This window comes from Mercenaria mercenaria, chromosome 3 (assembly GCF_021730395.1).
Source record: "Mercenaria mercenaria strain notata chromosome 3, MADL_Memer_1, whole genome shotgun sequence".
Lineage (NCBI taxonomy): Eukaryota > Metazoa > Mollusca > Bivalvia > Venerida > Veneridae > Mercenaria > Mercenaria mercenaria.
The window spans coordinates 17,380,434-17,408,025 of NC_069363.1; the positions used below are offsets into that span (position 1 = coordinate 17,380,434).

The 27,592-nt window shown below is 34.2% G+C and overlaps 1 protein-coding gene across 1 annotated transcript; it reads left to right on the forward strand.

Annotated features, from left to right (window-relative positions):
• Positions 1–1,443: 1,443 nt before the first annotated feature.
• LOC123525350 (pancreatic lipase-related protein 2-like) lies at positions 1,444–26,095 on the forward strand. The gene is made up of 11 exons (XM_045304326.2): positions 1,444–1,587; positions 10,457–10,702; positions 11,728–11,921; positions 12,308–12,548; positions 12,973–13,086; positions 16,427–16,561; positions 17,563–17,669; positions 19,225–19,354; positions 22,201–22,315; positions 25,378–25,569; positions 25,888–26,095. The coding sequence occupies exons 1-11, from the start codon at positions 1,563–1,565 to the stop codon at positions 25,976–25,978; spliced, it is 1,590 nt and encodes a 529-aa protein (XP_045160261.2). The 5' UTR covers positions 1,444–1,562; the 3' UTR covers positions 25,979–26,095.
• The last annotated feature ends 1,497 nt before the right edge of the window (positions 26,096–27,592 follow it).

The window sequence follows — 27,592 nt, forward strand, 5'->3', positions numbered from 1 at the left end:
TTTATTGAAGACTACGTTTTTGTATCAAAATTTCTGGTGTTAATTTATTGTAGTATCACTGTTGTGATTAAACATTTTATTTTCTATTAAGGATGTGATTGTTTTTATTTGAATGTTTTGGGTTATTGTTTGGTAAAAGTAGCCACTAGACCAAACAGAAAGACTCAGTAGGAGTTATTTAATGACAAGTTGTTTATTTTCTAATGTCAGTCATCTCACCATGGTCATCTTTTACAAACACATCTTACTCTCCAATACCACTGTGCCAGATGTACTGAAAGTACACCCGATTGTTGTTATCCCCCACCAAAGGTGGAGAGTGGTATCCCCCACCAAAGGTGGAGGGATGTTGTTTTGGCATTGTCTGTCCAGCTGTTCATTTGTCTGTGCATCCATCTGTTCAAAATTGAAAATGCTCATTATAAAGTATTATCCCCCTTGACCCAATATCTCTAAATACAACTTGATTTTTCATATCTGAAAAAACATTTTTGTGATATCACGAAATCCTTTAAAGATATCTAAAAAGATGTGATTTTATGATATACATGCACTAAATTCAATATATGGATAATCATATCAATAATTTGTACACAATATTATACAATATCATAAAGTCTGTTTTAAGGTATCCCAAAAATAGTCTTGCTTTTTTTAGATATCAATAATACATTTAATGATATCACAAAATCAAATTAAAAGTACCTCAAATTCATTTTAATGATATTGTTAAATCACAGAGTCAGTCTATTTACTGTGAAATCATTAATATTCGTGGGGGACTATCAATCCATGAAATTTAATTCCAATGAACAAGTAAAATTCCCATTCATTTCATGTTCAAAAGTTGAAATCCATGAATTCATATCCCCACGAAATTGCCGTTTTGACCAAAACCACGAAATTTCATGCCCACAGAATTAAATGAGTGGATTGACTCAACCACTAAATCGGAAAATAAGTCCCCCATGAATATTAATGATCTCCCAGCAATATCTTAAATACTTTTTATGATATAAGAAATAATTTATTGTAAAATAGGATAAAAGAGATCATTAAATTGCATTCATGATATCTTCAGATAAAACTGATTTTGAGGTATGAAAAAACAAATGTGAGATATCTATAAGTATTTTTGTGATATTTTTAAATGCATTTCATATTATTAAAACAATTTATGATTTTAGAAAATGTAGAATTTAAGATACCCCAAAATAAGGAATAAATAATAAAAGGACTCCCCATAGGTCTCCACAAAAACAAAACAAAAGAAGCACTTCCAAGTAAGGGCAGTGATAAGCACACATGATTCGGACAAGCAGCCACCAATTTCATTTATTCCACCAATATGAGAAAATTACATTTCTAGGTAATGTTGACATGCATAGAAGGAATGTTGGGAATGCTAAAACTTGTAATATCAATATTCTTAAACAGGTTAAGAAATAGTATTTAAATAACCTGCAGATATTGTCCTTATCTATGTCAATGAGACATTAATGTGACCTGAAATAAGTTCACACAGGACAGATAAGGTCTGGTGGAGTAGCAGACTGGCAGATATGGATATCTTAATGGTTTTTACAGGTAAATATATGAAAAGTTACAAGAGCATTGTCCAATAACTCTTTACTTAGTATCTTTATGGTGAGCTAACTTTGAGTTTTATGGATTTGATAAATAATAAAAATAGGTAAGTACTGCTTGAATTTCTTTCAAGTAAGTTTCTATCAGTTTGTCTGTGTTATATGTTGCTTGTTAACTATTCCTTCACCAAACCAGTTTGAGGATGCACGTAGGTATATCGGACTCACTTTGTCTCGTCTATCCATCCTTGTTATTTCATCCTTTCCAAAAATGAGACATTAATTTTTACTTCACTGAAGGGAATTTTTTTATGTTTCTTAATACAATGATAGATAGTAACATGAGGAAGTGACCGCTTTCGTAGCTGTGACTTGAATGTGTTTGAAATAATCGCCGATCTTGTACATTATTCTTCTCATTCCTAATTTAAGAAGATACCTTTCAATCTACGGAAGGGAATGTAATTTAACTTAAAACTGTGTAAGATTACAAAGAGAGGAAGTGAAAAGCACAAACACTGTAACTCTAGATTATTTACTTAGTTTTCTTCCTTCTTTACTAAGTTTTACATTTTCTAAAAAAAATTCAGTCCATTTAAAGGAATTCTACAGAAAAGCGTCAGTGCCAATCAGTGTCAATTGCATTTTCATTTATTCACTTAAAATTTCAAGATACTATGTTGATTATATACTGCAACCACATATGAAATCCCTACCGTCTTATGTTAAAGACACTTCTGATTTTTTGCGAAAATTGAAATCTGTGCCAAAATTGTCGAAAAAATCATTGCTTGTAACTTTGGATGTCACATCACTGTATACAAATATACCACATGCTGATGGAATAGACGCGTGTCGACACTACCTAGATAAAGAAAATAATAGTAAACTATCGACGGATGAAATATGTAGCCTCATTAAATTAACTCTCGAAAACAATCATTTTCAATTTAATGGTGAAAACTATGTCCAAACTTTAGGAACGGCCATGGGTAGTTCCATGGCACCTGCATATGCCTCTTTATTTATGGGTAAATTAGAAACTGATTTTCTTGAAAGTTATCATCTGAAACCTTCTGCTTGAGTCCGTTTCTTAGATGACATTTTCATGATATGGGATCATTCTCTCGCAGACTTAAAGGATTTCATAAAAAAGCTGAATGCATATCATCCAACAATAAAGTTTACTTACAACGTATCTGAAAACAAGGTGTCATTCCTAGACGTAACAGTGCTGAAAAATGAAAGCAATACCATATCTACGGACATTCACATCAAGTCTACAGATGTTCATCAATACCTGGAATACAGTTCATGTCATCCAAATAAATGTAAAGAAGGCATACCATTCAGTCAGACGAAGCGATATCGACGCATCATATCAGACGAAGGTAAATTTCAAGAATCTCTTGACAACTTAGAACAGTATTTCAAGAACCGGAATTATCCCGACAACGTTATTAAGACCGCATTTGAAAAAGTATCGAGTTCTACACAAGATGAGGCTCTAATCAACAAAAATACAGACATAAACAGTAGCCAATTAATCCCATTTGTGATCCCATATAACCCGTCCCTTCCGCATCTTGGACTTACAATAAACAAATACTGGGATCTTTTGAAACTGTCCAACAATAACAGTGTACAACAATTATACAACTATAAACCTGTTCTAGCTTACAAACGACCCAAAAACCTACAGGATTATCTTACTCATTTGTCGCTAAACAAAAAATCTTTGGATTGTAAAATAAGTAGATGTACTAATAAACTTTGATAATGTGGCAGTTGACCTGAATACAGTCGACTCTGTTTATTGTCCAATACAGGTAAATCCAATAATTGCGTTGCAATAGATCTATAGCGGATTATCTTTGAACACCCCTGGACTTATTGGACTCAACTGCCACATTATCAAAGTTTATTAGTAACAGACGTAGATGTACACATTGTGACAGTGTTATTGAAAGTGATACATTTACCAGTACAAATACAGGGAAAACTTTTAAAATATATTTCGGTGGAAACTGCACGTCTAGTGACGTTATTTATTTAATCACATGTAAAAGGTGTAAAGTACAATATGTCGGTCAAACGCATCAACTTGTGTCGAAACGGATGAACAGTCATAAATTTGATATCAGAAGTATATGTGACCCAAGTTTTTCATCAAATGTTGCTCTTCATTTCAATTCTACTGAACATTCTATGGAAGACTTTCCTTTTATGCCGATTGACTTAGTGCGTGATAACATGGATAGACTCCTAAAGGAGACGTATTGGATTCATAAATTAGATACGTTATATCTGAACTGTATGAATGCAAAGTCATTGTATAAATTCTCACAGTAACTTTTATGAGAACTGAAATGTCTGGTATTATGAGTATGATGTTGCAGTTAAGTTTTGCACTATTATATACTACCTGTTTTATATAGTTACGTAACCTTTCTGTATAATCTTAACACTACCAAAATTGTTCAGTTTTAATTTTTAACATGTTTGTATTCTCAATTTATTGTAAATATAAATATTTTTATGACAACGTTTTACGAAAACAACAAAATGCATCTTAATTATTACCTCCCTTTATTATATATAAAATTTTGATAAAGACAGGACCTTCTGCAAGTTTTGTTTGGAACATAGTTTGATTAATTCTGGCATATAAATTGTATTTGCTAAATAAATTAGCGCATAATATTATAAACAATTAGATTAATTTTTTAAATGTTCAATTATCTTGTTAATAATTTAATGTCTTTCCTTCATATATATATTTATTGTGGCTTTATGAATTTTAAAATGAATCTGTTAGATTCTACCTTTAAAACTTTTGTATTTGAATCTTCAATAATTAACTGTTATTTCCACTTTTTTGAATATTATTTACTGGCCGAGTCTCTGTGGAAATTCATGTATCATTTGATCAAGTTAATTAATGATGAGTTTATGTGTATTTTCTAAATTATAACGTCTACAACTATCACATTGAAAAATAGAATAATAATGGTTATTATTTAACATTCATAGACGTATTATTTCATGATGCACTTTTATCAGCCATTTATGGCGTCTAAATGTCAACGTCCATTTGGCGCGTCAACGTCATTTCCGTATTTCACGTATCATTGTGTATGTTATTGTCAACTGAAGAAGCTTATTAAAGCGAAACATGTTTTGACAAAACTGTGTTGGTTTATGAATTTTCAACATTATAAGATACTAGGTCAAAATTTTTATTTAATAAGTCAAATTTTCAAGTTAGGTACCGGTAAGTTGTAATTTCAAGTCACTTACTTCACCTGTAGCATCCTTGTATGGTTTTCTCTCAAGTTTTTAGCTTACCTGTCACGTAGTGACAAGGTGAGCTTTTGTGATCGTCCGTCCGTTCACAATTTCTTGTGAACACTATATAGAGACCACAGTTTTCAATCAATTTTCAATTATCAAACTTGCACACAACTTGTATTGGCATAATATCTCGGTTCCTTTCGAAAACTGGCCAGATCCATCATGGGTTTCAGAGTTATGGCCCCTTAAAGGGCCAAAATTTACTATTTTTGGCTTGTGAACACGATAGAGACCACAGTTTGCAATCAACTTTAATCAGACTTGCACACAACTTGTATTGGCGTAATATCTTGGTTCCTTTTCAAAACTGGCCAGATCCTGTCATGGATTCTAGAGTTATGACCCCTTAAAGGGCCAAAATTTGCTAATTTTGGCTTGTGAACACAAAAGAGAGCACGTTTTGCAATCAACTTTAATCAAACTTGCACACAACTCGTATTGGCATAATATCTTGGTTCCTTTCGAAAACTGGCCAGATCCCATCATGGGTTCCAGAGTTATGGCCCCCTAAAGGGCCAAAATCTGCTATTTTTGGCTTGTGAACATGACAGAGACCACATTTTGCAATCATCTTTAGTCAAACTTGCACACAACTTGTATTGGCATAATATCTCTGTGCCTTTCAAAAACTGGCCAAATCCCATCATGGGTTCCAGAGTTATGGCACCTTAAAGGGCCAAAATTTGCTAATTTGGCTTTTGCAGCCATATAGAGACTTCATTTACGGTTTGATTTGATACAAACTTGCTTAATATTTTCAACAACAATAAATCTTGGATTCCATGCTGAATCTGTCAGATCCAATTATAGGTTCCTGAGTTACGGCCCCTGATTGGCCCCTGAAAGAGCCAAAATTAGTTGATTTTTACTTTGTGAAGATGATAGAAGTGACATTTTATACTTGATTTTAACCACACTTACACACAACTTTAGTCACACTAAGATCTCAGTTTCTTTCGAAAACCGGCTAGATTCCATCTTTGTTCTAGAGTTACTGCCCCAGAATCAAAGAAAAATCTTGTTAACAACATAGAGGCCACATTTATGACCCAATCTTCATGAAACTTAGAATGTTTATCTTGATGATTTCTAGGCTAAGGTCGAAATTGGGTCATATGGGGTTAAAATCTAGGTCACCCGTTCAAATCAAAGGAATAGCTTGCTAACACTCTTGAGGCCACATTTTTGACCCTATATTCATGAAACTTGGTCAGAATGTTGATCTTGATGATTCCTTGGCCAAGTTCGAAACTGGGTCAATTAGGGTCAAAAACTAGGTCACCTTGTCAGATCAAAGAAAAGCTTGTTAACGCTCTTGTTCATTTGATGTGCATATAACTTGGTCAGAATGTTTGTCTGCATGAAATATAGCATGAATTTTTATCTTGGTCATGTGGGGTCAAAAACTAGGTCACCAGGTCAAATCAAAGAATAACCTTGTCTACACCCTAAGGGGCACATTATTGATTCTATCTTCATAAAACTTGGTCAGAATGTTTATTATTATGAAGTCTTGGATGATTTTAAATCTGGGTCACATAGGTCAAAAAATAGGTCATTAGGTCAAATCGTAGGAAAAGCTTGTATACACTCTAGAGGCCACTTTTTTGCTCCAATCTTCCTGAAACTTTGTTAGAATGTTTGTTTTCATGAAATTGGACAAGTTCTAATCTGGGTCATGTGGGGTTAAAAACTAGGTCACTAGGTCAAATCAAAGAAAATGCTTGTTTATACACAACAGATCACATTTTTTTGTCCAATCTTAATGAAAATTGGCTGGAATATTTGTCTCCATGAAATCACTAGGTAAAACATGTCTACACTGTTATGGTGTGTTACTCAGGTGAGCGACCTAGGGCCATCTTGGCCCTTTTGTTTCAAAATGGGTGTGTTTGGCCCCTTTTTAGGGTTGCTGGAGTTTGAAATCAAAAAGAGAACTTTAAATAACTACTAAGAACCACTTGATGAATCTTCACCAAATTGTTTCCATAGCATCTTTGCATGTTCAGCTATCTAATTTATTCAGATGGTTCTGCTTATTAGATCTAACAATAGAATACTCTTTAAACAACATCTTCTCATGAAACGCTTGAAAGATCTTTGTTAAACTTGGTATGTAGCATTATTGGATGGATCTTTCTCAATTTTATTTCTATGTTTCCACTTGATTGCAGGTAGGTACTATAAGAACTAAAAATACTTTAAACAAATTCTTCTCATGAACTTATGAACCAAACTTGATCATTAACACCTCTATAAATGGTTATGCATTTGGAGACCATAGCAAAAAATAGAAAAAAAAAAGTTTTAAAGGGCTTGTAATGATCAGTTTAATAGCTGTTCACCAAACTTGGTCAGGTGCAAGGCCAAAAGGTCAAGGTCCTCATCAGATGAATGACTGCGGTCGATCCGTTAGGCCCTTTTGTTTTAGTCTCTTTGTTAGCTCACCTGGGCAGGAAGTGCTCAAGGTGAGCTTTTTTGATCGCCCTGTGTCCATCATTGTCCGTCCGTCTGTCATCTGTCCGTCATCAACAATTTAACTGTTAACACTCTAGAGGTCACAATTTTGGCCCAATCTTAATGAAACTTGGTCAGAATGTTACCATCAATAAAATCTTGTACGGGTTCAATATTGGCTCATCTGGGGTCAAAAACTAGGTCAACAGGTCAAATCAAAGGAAAAGCTTGTTAACACTCTAGAGGTCATAATTTTGGTCCAATCTGAATTAAACTTGGTCAGAACATTACTCTCAATAAAATCTTGGACAAATTCAATATTTGGTCATCTGGGGTCAAAAACTAGGTCACCAGGTCAAATTTAAGGAAAAGCTTGTTAACACTTTAGAGGCCACATTTATGACTGTATCTTCATGAAACAATGAATGTTAGAATGTTAATCTTGATTATCTTTAGGTCAAGTTTGAATCTGGGTCATTTGGAATCAAAATCTAGGTCACCAGGTCAAATCAAAGGTAAAGCTTGTTAACACTCTTGAGGCCACATTTATGACTATACCTTCATGAAACTTAGTCAGAATGTTAATCTTGATAATCTATAGGTCAAGTTTGAATCTGGGTCATGTGGGGCCAAAAACTAGGTCACCAGGTCAAATCAAAGGAAAAGCTAGTTAACACTCTAGAGGCCACATTTATGACCATATCTTAATGAAACTTGGTCAGAATGTTAATCTTGATTACCTTTAGGTCAAGTTCAGATCTGGGTCAGGTGGGGTTAAAAACTAGGTTACCGGGTCAAATCAAAGGGAAAGATACTTAACACTCCAGAGGCCTCATTCATGGCCATATCTTAATTAAACTTGGTCAGAATGTTAATCTTGATGATCTTTAAATCAAGGGTAAATTTGGGTCAGATGGGTAGAAAACTAGGTCACCTGGTCAAATCGATTGTAAAGCTTGTTAACACTCTAGAGGCCACATTTATAACCGTATCTTAATGAAACTTGGTCAGAATGTTAATCTTAATGATCTTTAGGTCAAGTTTAAATCTGGGTTAGGTTGGGTCAAAAACTAGGTCACCAGGTCAGATCAAAGGAAAAGCTAGTTAACACTCTAGAGGCCTCAATTATGACCATATCTTAATGAAATTTTATCAGACTGTTTGTCTTTGTGACCTCTAGGCCAGGTTTGAATCTGGGGCATGTGGGGTTAAAAACTAGGTCACCAGGTCAAATCAAAGGTAAAGCTTGTTACCAATCTAGAGGTCAAATTTATGACTGTATCTTCATGAAATTGGTCAGAATGTTAATCTTAATGATCTTTAGGCCAAGCTGGATCTGAGTCATGTGGGGTCAAAAACTAGGTCACCAGGTCAAGTCAAAGGAAAAGCTAGTGAACACTCTAGAGACCACATTAATGACCATATCTTATGAAACTTGGTCAGAATGTTAATCTTAATGATCTTAAAGGGAATTCCTATAGTTTTTAACGCGCATCTTTCTGCGCAGCCGACACTTTCTATGGAAAACTAAACTGAAGTCAACATTTGTTGAAACATGTTACAGACAATCTTAAATATGAGGAATCTTGAATGAAATAACATTTTTGATAAGTTATATCAGTAATCAAATGTTGATACTGGTTTATGTTGTATTGACAAGTATCATGCCTGACAGGTATCTTGCTATTTTTGTGGTTGTGTTTTCACATCGCATTTTAGTATAAAGACAGTGTTGTTCATATAATGTAAGATACTTGACTTAGTACTGATAAGACAATATCACCTTTCAGATTATTTAGTATGCAATTATAGAAAGAATTAAGAATTTTTAAAACTTTTTTTTAACTTTTAGCAGACATACATGTAATCAATTTGGGCAGGTTCGCGCCATTTCCGTCCGAACAGGTGTTTGTATTCTAGCGGTCTTAACATAAAATTTAGCCTGGTGACCCATACATTTTTAGCCATTTTTATGCTCACAATACAATTATCTATACACAAGAAAAAAAGGAAAAAATTCTTTGAAAGAGTTTTTTTCAAAATTTAAAAAAATATTCTTCACTATGGGTATTTTTCATTGAAAAAAGTTCACAAAAGTAAATATGAAACAATTTTTTTTTCATTTGTACCCATCATTGTAAGGATAGAGTATTACAAATATGATTATGATATCAAGTAAGTATATGATAAAATCTGTAATAAGAAAAAAACCGTATTGTGCTGCCTGGATGTATGTTTTGGTTGGTATTTATAAAAAAGCAGAAAATTATGAAAATGTTCAAAAATCGCTGGCAGTTTCAGCAACAGTGGGTGTGTTCAAAGCAATATTTCACAAAAACAAGCCTGCTGACCTATTATTTTTATTTGTTCATTGTTTTCAGCACACATTTTCCTATCATATATATGAATTTAAAAAAATTCTATGAAAGGAAAAAAATTATCGGAATTCTCTTTAAGGTTAAGTTCCAGTCTGGGTCAGGTGGGGTAAAAAAACATGGTCACCAGGTCAAATCAAAAGTAAAGCTTGTTAACAATCTAGAAGCCACATTTATGACTGTATCTTCATGAAACCTGGTCAGAATGTAAATCTTGATGATCTTTAGGTCAAGTTCGAAACCGGGGTCATGTTGGGCCAAAAACTAGGCCACTAAGTCAAATTAAAGGAAAAACTAGTTAACACTCTAGTGGCCACATTTATGACCATATCTTAATGAAACTTGGTCAGAATGTTAATCTTGATGATCTTTAGGTCAATAGGTCAGGTGAGTGATACAGGGCCTTCATGGCCCTCTTTTTTTCATATCAAAATCTGCAAAACTATTTTATAGAATTCCATGGAATAATAATCAGTGACTTCTAGCCCGTCATCAGTTACAGCTGAATTTAGAGAGTATTTCCCTGTATATTTTTAGTTGGTAAATGTTGATGGATACAATATATCTTTTGCATGTAAATGACATCATTGAAATGAAATTCACATGTTTATGAAATAGATTCTTTACCTTATTTCTGTTCTTAGATGTACAAATCTTTAACACTAAAGGTCTTTTTGTTTTCAGTATTTTGTCTTCTCCCAGTTATCTTGTGTGAAGAGACTACCGAGCCCAGTTTAACCACGAAAGTATTAATACCTGTCTCCAGCAAAACACCAAGCCATCCAACAACATTAATTTCCAATATAACAACACCAAGTAAACCTGTCAATCATACAAAGTCCATCTGCTATGACCATGTTGGATGTTTCAGTAATGCTCCACCATTTGACAATGCTGACCTTGTTCTACCCAAATCTCCAAAGGCTATAGGTAATTAAGTTTGTTGTCTTTTGTTTACCTATCAAATAATCAAGGCTTTGTGTGGTTTGTCATCTAACCACAGTTCATATGCACAGAAATTGAACCAAAAGGGTGTAAGCTCGAACCATAAATATAATTAGATGACCAGAAGGCCTTGATTGTTTTCATTCTTACATGCTTATTGAGATTTTGATCAAAATCATGCTTGGCTCTATTTATCCTGGTAGGTATGAACTGGATGTTATGTGGCAATTTTATATCATAGTTGACATAATGCTCTCTTAAATGGTCAATGCGGTCAACTGTTATTTATTGCAGAATGATATATAGCTTGACCTGCTTCTTTGTTTGACTGGCAGTCTAACTGAGTAATGTTAGAACGTATCTTATATCCTAATCTAAATCTAGATGGAAGCATCCATCTTTCCTGGTACAGGTACATGGAAGCATCCGTCTTTCCTGGTACAGGTGGAGGCTGTCCAGATGGAAGCATTCATCTTTCCTTGTACAGGTACATGCTTCAGATGGAAGTACAGGCTTCAGATGGAAGCATCCATCTTTCCATGTACAGGTACAGGCTTCAGATGGAAGCATCCATCTTTCCTGGTACAGGTACATGCTTCAGATGGCCTTGCTGAAGATGTCTATAGGGACTGTCTTTTGGAAATGGAAGACTTCATGAGCTTTGTTAACAGCTGGTTCTTTGTAACAGTAAATTTAAAGTTGAACTGTTTGGTGGTTAAACAGGAAGAAGAATGTTCACCTTTTGAGGCATGTTATATTATTGTTTTCTACAGGTGCAATATCCATAAGGACCAGTTTCAAACTCTTGAAGGGTTGTGAAATGGCTTACAGATACTGTAATGCAATACCATTTTCACTCCAAGTATTTGATACAAGTCCCTGTGTATAAAGCATATAAAATGAAAAGATTAATCAACACAAAACAAGATAGAATAAATTTTTAATTAAAGAAAGTGAGAATAAAAATTTTGATCAAGTTTTCTTTCAGTGAATACATATCATTTCCTCAGGTACTCAGTTCCTGCTGTTTACGCGTGAAGGACCAAGTGGCAATGTTACAACTCCTGTTGATTACGTCAGTGATACTGAACTACAAAGTTCTAACTTCTCTATATATAGACCTACTAAGTTCATCATCCATGGATTTTCTAATGGTATTAAAACAGAATGGATATACAACATGAAAGATGAACTTCTCAAGAAGGTATTCTGTTACAAAATAGTGAGAGAAAAACACACTATCAAGCATATGAGATATAAGGCTAAGAAAACTAATTTCCATAATTAAAGTTTAAATACAGAGGGGTATGAATTGGAGCATGCCCCTGTTTGAACACCTGTATACAACAAATCACGAATAGCTCCAGTTTGGATTTTTTCTATGATTTGTATAAGATTTGAGAGTGTTAACAATTCCAAACTCTTGCATATATTTTTTCCTTTGCATTTCGAAAAAATGTTGGGTAATTGGTATTTAGATATATTGACTTATATTTATACTGTTTTCACTGGACAGTTTTAGAATGCAATATAACAGAGACTTTTACCCAGCGTGTAAGAAAGATACACTAACTTATATTCCACTTCCAGGAAGACTGCAACGTAATGATTGTGGTGTGGGGACCAGGAGCAAAGTTTCCTGACTATCCTCAGGCTGTAGCTAACACAAGAGTTGTGGCCGAGCAGGTTAAAATGATGATCAAAAACATGGTTGCCCTGGGAATTTCCTATGAGAGCTTACACCTTATTGGCCACAGCCTTGGAGCCCACACCTCTGGCCATGTTGGTCAACTTCTGAGAAAAGAAAATCTTCATTTAGGAAGAATTACTGGTACTTACTTGATTTATTTAAGAAATATTAAATGCTTTGTTCAGTGTTGTTATGTTTTCTGGTCCTTCTGGATCATGGAGTGTACTCAATTTTCCTATAATAGATGGTAGTGGGTGTGAGGGGTGTTGCACTAATCATTACCTCTCATGTACAGACTTGATCAACAAAGTCTGCTGTTATTTGCATGATTGTGTCCTATACTTCCAAAGGATCTGCTTGATTCTATTATTTAATGTAATGTGCTAAATTAGATATGTACCGATTTAAAGAACCCCTCATTTAGCCATATTAATGCATCTCTGAATACCTGAGATATTACAGACTCAGAAAAATAAAACATACATTTGTAATTAAAATAATAACTCCATCTCTTTAATTTGAATGTTTTATCACATTGCTAACAGAAGATTCTTTGCTACAATAGGATTGGATCCAGCAGAGCCTGACTATAAAGACCATCCTAAAGTTGTGAGGCTGGACAAACTGGATGCTCATTATGTTGATGTTATACATACAAATGGAGCTCCCTTTTCTCAAGGTTAATTGCTTTGAAATACTTTTGCAATGATGCTCTTTAACAAGATGTGAAAATATAGTTTTCCAATTTTATGTACATGTTTATGGTGATATGATAGCAGAATACATGTACACAAAACTACACATGTATCCATCAATCAGGTACAATTTTGAGACATGTTGAATGTAAGAAAATCTGATAATTTATTAATAAAATATCAGCATGGAAAAAGAACAGATCATGTTTGCTGTGACAGCAGGTTAATCTGAAGCCATTTAGGTTAACTTCTTTAAATATTCTAAAATGCTTCGTAGTAGTAATAGGAACTTTAAAATTTCTAAATAATTATCTTGATTGGTTTTGAATTTATAGTCAAAAGCAAATTTAAATTTCAGCTATTTTGGACATCAAAAAAAAAATCTTTAATTTCAGTTTTGGTTTTGATGACTGTCAGCTGAATTGACAAAAAATTGTCAACCAAAAATTGACATTTTAAAGAGAATTCCTATAGTTTTTTTTCTTTCATAGATTTTTTTCAAATTCACATAATTATATGATAGGAAAATTTGTGCCGAAAACAATAAACAAATAAAAACAAAGGGTCACCAGGCTTGTTTTTGTGAAAAATTGTTTTGAACACACCCACTGTTGCTGAAACTGCTAGCGATTTTTCAACATTTTCATAATTTTCTGCTTTTTAGCTCACCTGAGCCAAAGGCTCATGGTGAGCTTTTGTGACCGCTCAATGTCCGTCGTCAGTCATGCGTCATGCATAGTGCTTCGTGTGTCCATCAACAATTCCTAAAAAAATCTTCTTGAAAACCACTGGGAAGAATTACACCAAACTTCACAGGAATGTTCGTTGGGTGGCCCCTTTCGAAACTGTTCAAAGAATTGAATTCCAAGCAGAACTCTGGTTGCCACGGCAACCGAAAGGAAAAACTTAAAAAATCTTCTTGTCCAAAACCACAGGGCCTAGGGCTTTGATATTTAGTATGTAGCATCATATACTGGTTATTTACCAAGATGATTCAAATTATTTCCCTAGGGTCAAATATGGCCCCGCCCAGGGGGTCACATAGTTTATATAGACTTATAGAGGAAAATAATTTTAAAAATCTTCTTGTCTGAAACCACAAGATCTAGGCCTTTGATATTTGGTATGTAGCATTGCCTTATAGTCCTCTACTAAGATTGTTTAAATTATGCCCCTAGGGTGAAAAGAGGCCCTGCCCTGGGGGTACCAAGGTTTACATAGACTAATATAGGAAAATCTTTTTGTCTAAATCTGCAATGCCTAGGCTTTTGATATTTGGTATATAGCATTGCCTAGTAGTTGTTTACCAAGATTATTCAAATTATGCCCCTGAGGTGAAAAGAGGCCCCGATCAGGTCCCAAGTTTTACATAGACTTGTATAGGAAAAAAACTTTAAAAATATTCTTGCCTGAAACTGCAAGGCCAAGGCTTTTGATATTTGGTATGTTGCATTGCCTAATGGTCCTCTACCATAATTGTTCAAATTATGCCCCTGAGTCGAAAAGAGGCCCTGCCCCGGGGGCCCCAAGTTTTACATGGACTTGTATAGGAAAAAAATCAAAAAATCTTCTTGTCTGAAAGTCCAAGGCTTAAGCCTTTGATATTTGGTATGTAGCATTGCTTAGTGGTTCTCGAACAAGATTGTTCAAATTATGTCCCTGGGGTGAAAAGAGGCCCCGCCCTGGGGGTCACTTGCATTTGAGTTATACAGGAAAACATACTTCAAAAATTATCTGATCATATTTCCTGGACTGTTTAATTATAATTACTTGATGACCATAAGTAATTAGGGATCACTTGACTGTGACCTTGGCCTACTGACCTACGTTTTTGTTTTTAAGATACAGCCTTGAAATTTGGATGACATATACAGTTTTGCACACGAATCTTAATAGCATAGAAATTTGGACCACGTCAATAACTTTCGATAAAGATTTCAATACTCATCTTTAATGTTCTTAGCTCTTACCTACTGACCTACTTTCTTGTTTTTGAAGCTACAGCAAAAAGATTTGGACCACATGTATAATGTTTGATACAGATTTCAATACTCATCTTGAATAGTCTTAATCATGACCTACTGACCTACTTTTTTTGTTTTTGAAGTTACAGTATAGAAATTTGGACCACATGTAGAACTTTTGATACAGATTTCAATACTCGTCTTAAATGTTATTAACCCTGACCTACTGACCTACTTTCTTGTTTTTGAAGCTACAGCAAAGAGATTTTGACCACCTGTATAATTCTTTAACAGATTTCAGTACTTATCTTGAAGGATCTTTATCATGGCCTTCTCACCTAGTTTTTTTTTTATATTTTTGAAGCTTTAGCAAAGATTTGTTCAAGCAAGCAATTAAACTCAGGTGAGCAATATAGGGCCATCATGGCCCTCTTGTTTATAAATACCAACCAAAATATGCATCAAGACAGCACAGTAAGGTTTATTCTTTTTACAGATTTTATTATATACTTACTTATAAACAAATCTTGTTTCATATTCGCTTTTGTGAGCTTTTTCAATGAAAAATACCCATAGTAAAGAATTTTTTTTTAATTTTGAAAAAAACAACTGTTTTGTAGATTTTTTTCCTGTTTTGCTTGTGTATAGATAATTGTATTGTGGACATAGAAATGGCCAAACATGTATGGGTCACCAGGCTAAATGTTATGTTAAGACGGCTTGAATACAACACCTGTTTGGACGAAAAATGGCGCGAACCTGACCAAACTGATTATATCTGCTAGAAGTTAAAAAAAAGTTTAAAAAAGTCTTAATCCATTCTATAATTGATTGCTAAATTATCTGAAAGGAGATATTGTCTTATCACTACAAAGTTAATTGTCTAACATTATATGTACAATACTGTCTTTGTACTAAAATGCGCTGTCAAAACACAGTCACAAATGGCAAGTTGCATGATACATGTCAGGCATGATACATGTCAATACAACATAAACCAGTATCAACATTTGATTACTGATAAAACTTAATATTAAACATGTTATTTTATTCAAGATTCCTCATATTTAAGATTGTCTGTCACATGTTTCAACAAATGTTGACTTCACTTCAATTTTCCATAGATAGTGTCGGCTGCGCAGAAAGATGCGCATAAAAAACTATAGGAATTCCCTTTAAAGGATAATTTTAAAATTTCTAGAGTTCCCACTACCACTGCTGGAGAACTTTAAACTGATGTATAACTTGCACATGAATCTTGTAAAATAAAGCTAAATTGAATGATATATGCTGTTCAGATAGATTGACCTATGATGAAAAATAGATACATGTGTATTCCATTTTTGCTATATCTGTACAGGAGGAGCTGGTATGTTTCAACCCTGTGGTGATGTTGATTTCTATGTTAATGGTGGTGAAAATCAACCAGACTGTCCAGACCAAATCTCTGGAGCACTTAGTCATTTAGGAGACCTCTTCACCGGAAAAGTTGATGGCAAGATAATATATACTATACACACAAATATACACACACACGAACACTGTTTTTGTAGTATAATCTAGATTTTATCATAAGAAATACATTTGTTATATTATAGAGTTATTCCCCTTATAATACAGTTTTGAACTTATTTTGCCATGGAAGTTTAATGTCCCCAGCATATTATGCTACACTGGTGTTGCTCTTGTTAACTTTTCAGTAGATTGTAAAAGGTTTTAGTAATGATGTGGGCTTGTCATAATAGTTGTATCACCATGAAATACAACTAATTTAACATATGCAGTAATTTAACCATAACTTTTTTATGTCAGGCCTAGATTAACTATTAAGTCAGGCAGCTGTTTGCTTAAGTAATCTGGCAGTTGAGAAACTAAATTGAAACATTATTGTTAAAATGTATTTAAAAGTTTGTTTAAGAATTGTTCTCTATTTAGTGCCATTCAGACTTATATTTCCTTCTTAAAGAAATATGCAAATAATCTTTCATATTATAACTTAGGGTGAAGTACCATTTAATGGTTATTAAAAATTGTAAGTCTGTACTGAGCAAGGTTAAGAGTTTAACAGATTTTTATTTGCTCTAAGTATTAAAAGTGTCCTAAAACTAAAATGTTTTCAAAATTTGTCTTTAAGAGAGATTCATATTCATTCTAGTCTTGAAAGGTGGTTAATGGCCAGTGATGGAGGCAGATTTTTACATAACTATTGCACCAACAAAATGTCTATCCAGTACAACTCCTCTAGAACTTTCTTTTGGCACATGCAAGTAGAACTACTTGCAGTGCATTATTATATGTGTTTACATGCATGTAGTTAAATCAATCAAAAATCTTTTTTATTTTCTTATGAAATCATTAAAAATGACAGAAAAGAAGAAATATAAAGGCAAAATGCATTGATAGCTTTTATTTCTAAAAATGCAAGTTCTTTTATCATTTAATTTAGTCAAACTTTCTTTATTCTCTTAAAGGACAATTTAAATTTTATATATGCAGCCCTTGCAACAGTAGTATCATGTAGTCACAGCAGGTCACATGACGTCTTTATAGAGTCCATCAACTCTGATAGTTGTCAGTTCACAGCATACCCCTGTAATGGCTATGTAAGTTTTTGAATCAGTATAATTTACTTAAAAATTTAACAGCTGTGCTTAAGTAAGTTATTTGTTGTGGCTTAAAATAAGTATACATGAAGCAGTCTTATTTTTATTTGGCATAAATGTTTGCCAGAATGAGATGGAGTGTTGTGCAGAAACACCAGACCCCTATCTCAAAAATCAAGGTCACACAAAGGTCATTTGAGAACTAATTCAAGCAGTAACTTTGACATGCATGGAGCAATTTTATGTTTATTGGCAAAAGTGGTTGCCTTAATAAGACAGAATGTTGCATGCAAAACCCTGGCCTCCAGCTCAAAGGTCAAATTCGCCCCAAAGTCAGTTTAAAACTTTCACTTTAAGGTCATTTTAGATTTTTTCTAGGCCGTAACTTTGACATGTATGTGATTAAGTGAGTGTCAGTTGGCAATCATAATAATGCCCTGATATTAAATGTCAGAGTCACGCATGGGTGGATTGGGGGTTGGGTGTCAAAGTTAATATAGGATCTAGGCAATAAATAATAGAGTATTGCTGCTGGAGACTTAATCTCAAAGGTCATGGTCACACCAAATTGTCAAAGATCATTTCTAATCTTGTTCCTGCTGTAGTATTTTGATTGGTGTGAAACTGTTACTTTTTATGGGCTGAAATGTTTTATTCACTTTTTGAGGTGGTGTTTCTACAAATAGTGGTCTTGGCATTTTTGCCCTTTGTTATGCTAAGAAAAGTAATTTTCACAATTGTCGGCCAGTGAGTGTAAGCATCATTTTTGGGGAATAATTTTCATGTTCTTTTTGCACACTTTTATAAAGCTGTTTTATAGAGCTAACCAATATTGTGCTATTTAAGGTAATTCTGCACATTTGATATACTGGAAGTGGTGGTGTAACGGCATTAATCCGGAAAACATAGAATAAAGCCTGGATTTGGCATACAGAAATGAAAATCATTTTATGAATTAATCAAAACCTGTGAGCAAATTTATTACAGTGGCACTGTTGCCATCTTTCTAATGTTAAAATATGATATCTGACACATTAAACAATTCAAAATAATGTCTTAAAATTAGCATGAAATGTCCAGTTCACTTAAATCATGGTCAGATATCTCAAAAATAAGCACTCGGACCTATACGTTTTATTTCACCAAATTATAACAACTGAGAAGTTTCATCAAAATCTGCATTGTAGAAAAATTTCTATTCCCGAAAATGTTATGAAAACTATGATTTTACCATAGACTCCCATTATGAAATATTGCATGAGGTCCAAATTTTTCAAATCAGTCTAGCAAAAATTCAAGCAAACGGCCCTATCTTTTTTATTTGCAGAATTTTCTAGGTATATTCTGAAGTTTTTAAAAATCGGAGTTTAATCAAACTCTGTAGAAAAACTCTGTACATTGTAGAAAAAATTTTGATCCAGACGTGCAGAACTACCTAAAACTATTCAATGATTCAAATTTTCTGGTAATCCTCAAACTGCTTTAGACAAAGCAAAGTATACATATTTTACCTGAATAAATGATTTCATCTAAAAAATGATTTACATATTTGTAGGGAAAGTTTCAGAATGGAGAATGTTTAGCATGTGGTGAGAAGGGTTGCGGTGTGATGGGATACGACTCTGACTATTACTATGCTACAGGAATGTTGTTCCTGAACACGCGACTATCTCAACCTTTCTGTGGTACTGTTTTAGATTTTTAGCTCGACTATACAAAGTATATGGAGAGCTATCCTACTCAACACCGTGTCAGCATCTTTCCGCGTCCCCACCTTGGTTAAAGTTTTTTACACTCTCTCTTTTTTCTCCTTATCTCTGTAATTACTTGATGGATTTGCTTTAAACTTAAAATATTTATTCCTCTTCATCACCCACATCATCTGGCACAAGGGTCATAACTCTCACACCAATATTTCATGAATTATTCCCCCCTTTTACTTAGAATTTCAGGTTAAAGTTTTGATGCACTTTCACTCTATCTCAGTTATTGCTAAATGGATTTGATTCAAACTGAAAGTAGTTGTTCCACATCATCTCTCACATCATATGACACAAGGTCCATAACCCTGGTACCGATCTTTAATGAATTATCCCCCACTTCTACTTAGAATTTCAGGTTAAAGTTTTGATGCACTTTCACTCTCTCTCAATTATTACTAAATGGATTTGATTCAAACTTAAAATAGTTGTTCAACACCATCACTCACGTCATATGACACAAGAGCTATAACTCTTGCACAAATATTTCATGAATTATCTCCCCTTTTCACTTAGACTTTCAGGTTAAAGTTTTGATGCACTTTCACTCTAACTCAGTTAGTACTAAATGGATTTGATTCAAACTTAAAATAGTTGTTCCACCTTATCATCCACATCATGTGACACAAGATGCATAACTCTGGTACCACTTTTTCATGAATTATGCCCCCTTTACTTATAACTCTTTCTTAATTTTGATGCATTTTCAATATGTCTTAGTTATTACTAACTTGATTTGATTCGAACCACTGGCACAAGACCAGAAAGAAAATGCCCCTGTACATGTTATACTCTACCTCTAGGTATTTTATAAGAACCATGGTCATGAACGGGAAAATATACTAACCCATTTCAGTCGCGCATTTCATACCTAAAACATGCAGTTCGGTAAATGTGTACTATGGATATTGAACTAGTGGTAATTTATCTTCCATTATGTATTGGTCACATTACTTCAATACTTCTTATCTTAGAAAAATAACGCGTAGTTTATAGTTTGTTCAACGTTACACAAAAAATATGCTTGAACTTCCCTGTTGAAGTTCCGGTCTAGATTACAAAACAATTCTGATTAGCTGATGTGAAAATGTAGGTCAGTCATCATTTGACTACACGTGTATACTAAAATATGTATACGCAGCATAAATGTGCAAAATGAATTAAATAAACAGAACAGATGTATATACCAATGTATGATTTCAAATTCAAAATCATATCCAAGATGAATTTCATTCATCATTTCGAGTTTTATTGTAAAACTGTGAATATTTTGCATTCTGTTTTTGTTTGTTTACATTTCGCATAACATGTGCACACTGCCGTGACCTCTGGACCGGATGTTCATTAGGGAAGTTCACGCAAGTTTTTTCTGTAACGCTGACGAATGCTTAAACCATGTGGAGTATCTCTGCAATATGGAATGTTGTGATAATGTGACTGGTGCACGATGGAAGATAAATTATCGCTTTTTCAATATACTAGGTACCTATTCGCCGAACTGCATGTTTTTAGGTGAGAAATGTACAATTGATGTGGGTTAGTGCACTTTCCCGTTCATCACCATGGTTCCTATAGAATACCTAGTGGTAGGGTATAACATATACAGAGGCATTTTCTTTCTGGTCCGGTGCCAGTGATTCAAACATCATATGACACAAGGTGCATAACTCTTGCACCAATATTTTATGAATTATGCCCCCTTTTTGCTTAGAATTATACTTATTTAGTGTTTTGATACACTTTATCTTTATCTCTCTTATTATTTAATATTTTTGACAAAGACTCAAGCTATTGTGCAATATCTTCATCCACCGTTGCAGTCATTAAACACTCCATTGACAGCTAAATTGTAAATTGGTAAATATGCCAAATGTGTAATCCACAGAAAATAAAGTCTTTACTTACTTACTTACTTACAGCTCCAGCTTTCTCAGATGTGCCCAGTTTCACTATCCAGCATAGTCGTGTGCGCTGTCTCCTGTGATAGCTCATGCTAAACTTGCTTTTATACTTTAGAACAGTATTTCTAATCATAAAGCTCTTTCTATAGCTGAAAGGCTTGACTCATTTTTTAGTTAAACAAAAAAGAAAATTTAATTGGTCATAATAGTCAAATTGTGTCACTTGATGCCAGGTTTATTTGAAGTGATAACTTTAAATTAGCATTTCTTTATCTTAATCATTTTTATACACCCAAACGGACTTATTATGTTATGATGCTGGTGTCCATCCATCTGTCTGTCCATCTGTTAGCAATTTCGTGTCCGCTCTGTAACTCTTGAACCCCTTGAATGATTTCAGAGAAACTTGACACAAATGTTTACGACGTGCAGAGCCCATGTTTTGGATGGCTTACTTCAAGGTCAAGGTCTCACTTAGGGGTCAAAGGTCATACCTTCAGGCATATATTGCTCCATATTGTGGTGCTCTTGTCTGAGCATGTTAGAATGAAAATAAGTATGAGATTGTTGTTGATTTATTGTCATTCATTGTTATGAAGTTTGGGTATTTAACCAACCAAGCAATATCGCAAAATTCCTGTGCAAATTAACTCTGAACCCTGTAGTCTGTCTACCAACTAGATAATCTTGTTTTAAATCATTTCTCTTTTATTTTGTAACTTAATCTTTCTTGGCTCTGATTATCTATGTTTTGAGAAGGAAAGGGGCATATTTCTACAATAATTTTTAAAAAAAACCTGCGGAGCAGGAACTGCATATGGGAAAACCACATTTCAATTTACTGTGCATAGATTGCACTGTATATTTCAGGACATCACTATGGTGTTCAGCTCCAAGTGTCAGAAAAAACAGAAAGTACAAAGGGAAAGGTTATGATTAAGCTTAATGGTACCTGGGGAATAAGTGAGTGGCTTACCATTACAAGGTATGAATCTGGAGAATAAGTAAGTGGCTTATAATTACAAGGTATAAACCAGAGGAATAAGTGAGTGGCTTACCATTACAAGGTATGAATCTGGAAAATAAGTAAGTGGCTTATAACTACAAGGTATAAACCAGAGGAATAAGTAAGTGGCTTACCATTGCAAAGTGTTATCATTGAGAATAAGTAAAGGGATCACCATTGCAAGGCATAAACCAGAGGAATAAGTGAGTGACTTACCATTACAAGGTGTGAACCAGGGGAATAAGTAAGTGGGTATATATTACAAGATGTGAACCAGGGGAATAAGTAAGTGGGTTAATATTACAAGGTGTGAACCAGGGGAATCAGTAAGTGGATTGATATTAACAGGTTTGAATATTGAGAACAAGTAAGTGGCTTACCATTACAAGGTATGAATCAGGAATTTTTTTTTTTGTTTAACATCGCACCAACTCAGTTATAGATTATTTCACGACTTTCCAACTCTGATGGTGGAGAAAGACCCCAGGTGCCCCTTTGTGCATTATTTCATCATGAGCGGACACCTTGGTAGAACCACAGCCCTATCATAAGCCAGCAGGATGGCTTATCTAACACCCTGAGTGAGGCTTGAACCCACATCAGTGGGAATCAGTGACCTTAACCACTCAGCTATGGAGGCCCCAGGGAATAAGTAAGTGGATTACAATTACAAGGTATGAACCAAGGGAATAAGAAAGTGACTTACTATTACAAGGTATAAACCAGGGGAATACATAAATGGCTTATAATTACAAGGTTTGAACCAGTGGAATCGTAAGTGGCTTACCATTACAAGGTATGAGCCAGGGGAATAAGTAAATGGTTTATAATTACAAGGTTTGAAACTGGGGAATAAGTAAGTGGCTTACCATTGCAATGTGTGAACCTGTAGAATAAATAAAAGACTTATAATTACAAGGTATGAACCAGGGGAATAAGTAAATGGCTTACCATTGCAAGTTATGAAGGTGGAGAATAAGTAAGTGGCTAACCAGTGCAATGTTTGAACATAGAGAATAAATAAGTGGCTTTAAGTTACCATTGCAAGATATGATCAAGGAGAATAAGTAAGTGACTTACAATTGCAAGGTATGAACATGAAGATTAAGTTAGTGACTTACAACTGCAAGGTTTGAACCTGGGGAATAAATAAGTGGCTCATCATTTCAAGGTATGCTTATGGTGAATAAGTGAATAGCTTACAATTGTTAGGTATCTACCTAGGAATAAGCAGTTACCTTACCATTCTGAGGAACCTGGGGAATAAGTTACTGGCTTAACATTACAAGGTACAGGGAATATAATTATCATTCTAAAGGAAGTTCTTGTTTTGCCTTGTAAAAATGTGTTAAATTCAACAAATTCTTATAAAATGTAGATACTACCAAGAAGACAAATGACAAGACTTTCTTTTTGTCATGTCAATCCATTCAGTACCTTTAATCAGGTAATTGGTAGTTGACTTATTGATCCTAGCTGGAAGACTCACTTATATAGTCTAAGAGTTGTTAGAAAATTGGTACATGTGATAAGAGATATTAGCAGAATGTTGTTACATCCTGCTTTACCTGATAATTATATAAAAGGTGCAAACAAGCAATGCCTTAAAATTGCTATGAACAATTCCAAAGTTTCAACAAATGCACAGGCCTACATTTGTCTGAAAGTCATTAACTCCAGATATTACAATTGGTAGGTTTATCAATGGCAGAATTAGTTTCATCAACTCAAGACATATCTGTAAACCAGCTATCATGTAAACAATTTCCAAGCATATTTTTAAGGTATTTCTGTACAATTTGCATAAAAATGAATGTTACAAAGTTAAACAATCTGTAAGTCAAGTGAAGTGAAGTAATTTTTATTTACATGTTTGGATATACATAGAAGATAACAAAAGCTTTAGTGAGCTTATAATACTGACAGACATACAAAGTATAAGGTTCATAAAAGTCACTGGTGGAAATTCGTATCCAAATAACATTGCATGTTCAGTTAAAATGCTCACATAAAACAATTTTAGTTACACAAAACATTTCTAATCACATATAATAGTTCTAAAATAATCGTAATCACATATAATAGTTCTAAAATATTTGTAATCACATAGAATTGTTCTAAAATAATTCTAATCACATAAATTATAATAGTTCTAAAATATTTCTAATCATGTATAATAGTTCTAAAATAATTCTAATCACATAGAATTGTTCCATTAACATAAAACTGGTCTTATTACTTAAAACTGTTCTAATCACATAAAAAAAGTTCTAATCAGAGGAATAGCTTTATAACTTTGTCCATTGAGTATATTTCATAGAATTTGCTTGTGTGGCTAATGCAGTGAGTACAAAATACATAAAAGACTAAAGTTATACATTAAAAACAACAACAACATCAGCAACAAAGAGGCATATAGGCAATGTCAGTCCTGTAGATGAAAATTGTATGGCAGTTTAATAAACAGCTACTTAAATCAAAAGGAAATGTGATATGGAATTACATATAAATATAACAAGAATTTTTTATCTGTTAATTGTAATAATACTATTTGTGTATCCCCCACAGATTGGCACAGTTGTATACAATATCTGTGTAACAAATAAAAAGAAAAGTAAAGACTATGCAATATAGATTGAAATTTCAACATAATTAATGGTGCATTGAAAGGATACAGCATTATAATGAACAAAGCATAAAGGAAGAGAAAAAACATAGCAGAACAAAAATATATAAGAAACTCAATAGCTGGCACTACTAAGGTATCAGTAATGACTGGATTTGATTTACCCCACTAGTAAAACATTTACTTTGTGTACCACTTCATCCAAAAATAAAAGACTTAAATTCGGTTGAAAGAAAGAATTTGGTAATGAGCTGCAGAGCTTTGCAGCTGAATATCTAAATGTGTTATTACTGTATTTGACTGCCCTTTACTGTGGTAGGAATACTGTTGGGTTCTGGCTACTCTGACTGTTCTGGTTGCTCTGGCTAAATTCCCACACCCCCTGTATATCTTAAAGAATTTCTGCTATTCTCAGGTCAGACAAAGCTGCATTTCAACATGATGACATTATGAACAGAGTGGTAGTAGCCGGGCAGATTGTTGGTCGTATACAGGAAATTAAAGTGAAATATGTGAAGTACAAGGGTAACTGGCTTGGCTGGGGTGCTGGGAGAAACAATCTCAATCTGTTTCAAATAAACATACATTCTGGAGAAAGTGGGAAAAGGTATACAATATAAGCTCTTGTTTCATATATGATATATGATAATAATGTGAATAATGTGACATTAACTGAAAATTAGGCCAGCAAGAATTTATTTTAATGTGTGTATGAGGGTTTTAAAGGTTGGGGTAGACAGTGTGTGGTATTCCCCTCCGCTATGTGGAGGTTTAAGATCATTTTTCAAATGCCAAATCCAGCATTTTGGTTTGTTTTAAGAGAAAGAAATGTCTGTCCTGCTGTTTTTACCTAGACTCTAAATTTTTTAGTAAAATTTTTATTGGAAGATACTTCGGTGTAGCACCAAATATTTATCTGTTTTAGGTATGCATTTTGTCTGAGGGATCCTTTATTCACAGGCAAGGTCAAAACACTAACAACTTCAGATGTGGCATCATGTACAGATAATTTATAGATTAATTAAAATAAAGTGCAAGGAAGACCTACACCATGCTAACCATTTTATAAATTGAGTGCACAAAGTGTTCTTAATAGATTCATAGTCTACTATAAATAAAGGTTCTAAGAATTATTTCTTTATTATATTTTATTTGTATACATCTTTATCAAAGTTCTTCATAGCTAAAGGCAAAACTTGAAATTCGTCTTAAAGCTTCTATGTATCTTCTTAGACATAAAGACAAGGCTCGAAGTTTGGCTTTCAGCTTGTCAGTCATTAAAGTTAAGCTTAAAGTTTGTATATATACTTTTGTTAAAACTCTAGGAAGTAGGCTTGACAAGAATATTGTACAGTGACCATAGGCATGAAGATTAAAAGGATAGATTTTGCGCATGTGCTCATTAATATTGGTTAACTTACAACAAGAACTACAGACAAAAAAAACTGACATTGCAGGACTGTAACTTGCTCTACTTCCCATCCCATTAAGTCTGTGCAGACTAAGCACTCGACACTGCGGCACCTCCCATCCCATTGAGTCCGTGCAGACAAAAAGTCGACATTGCGGGACCGTAACTTTCTCCCACCTCCCATCCCTTTAAGACTGTGAACACAAACACGCAACTACGAGAATGTAACTTGCCTCCACATTCCATCTCAGTCTATACAAAAAAAGAACCACGATATTGCAGAGTTTTAACTTTCCCTCACCTCCTGTCGCATTATACGTAAGTATGTGAAGACAAAGAAAAGCGTCATTGTGGGTCTGTATCTTCCCCCACCCCATCTTATTAATTATTGTGCAGATAAAAACGGATATTATAGGGCCGTCTTAATGTCTGTACATGCAGAGAAAACGACATTACATGGTTTGCCTCCTCATTCCAAAGACAAAATAAACGACTGCGGGACTGTATTAGTTTGTCCCCGCATCCCAGTAACCTTATGCGGGGAGGAGGTGGGGGGGGGGGGGGGGGCTTGTGGTTTGCCTGTCCGCCGCCCACTATGGGGGTCAGGTCGTGAGTTCGAGTATTAATGGGGTTACGACCACACCTTATATGACGTCAGTACTGAATTTTTATGCAATGAACTCTAGAGTGGTTCAGGTAAGCTTGTGGCTTTCATCACAGTCGAGCTAAACTAAACGACATTGCTGGACTAGCATCTATATTCCAGTAAGCCTGTGCAGAGGACAAATGATATTGCGGGACTGTATTGATTTGCACCCGTATCCCAGTAAGTTCATACAGACAAAACAAACGAATTGCGAACGCATTAATTTGCCCCCGCATACCAGAAATATTGTAGAATGATTGTTTGATCGCAATGTCAGACGTAATCAATCGATCAGTAAAGACTGTCTATGAAAATAATAGGATGAAAATTCCAACAGTTCTTATACTTTCCTGAAACAAATAGCGAGATACAGTTATGATAGCATCATTTGTAGACATATAAGACATACTATTCTTGCATACCAGACTAGGATTTCTGATGATGTAACCGGTGCTGGAAAACTACACCCTGGGGTGTAAGATGACTCGTACAGTAAATGACGTATAACGAACTACATCTGAGTAATAATAACGTTTTACGTTAAACGGGATAAAAATCAAATACACTGTACCT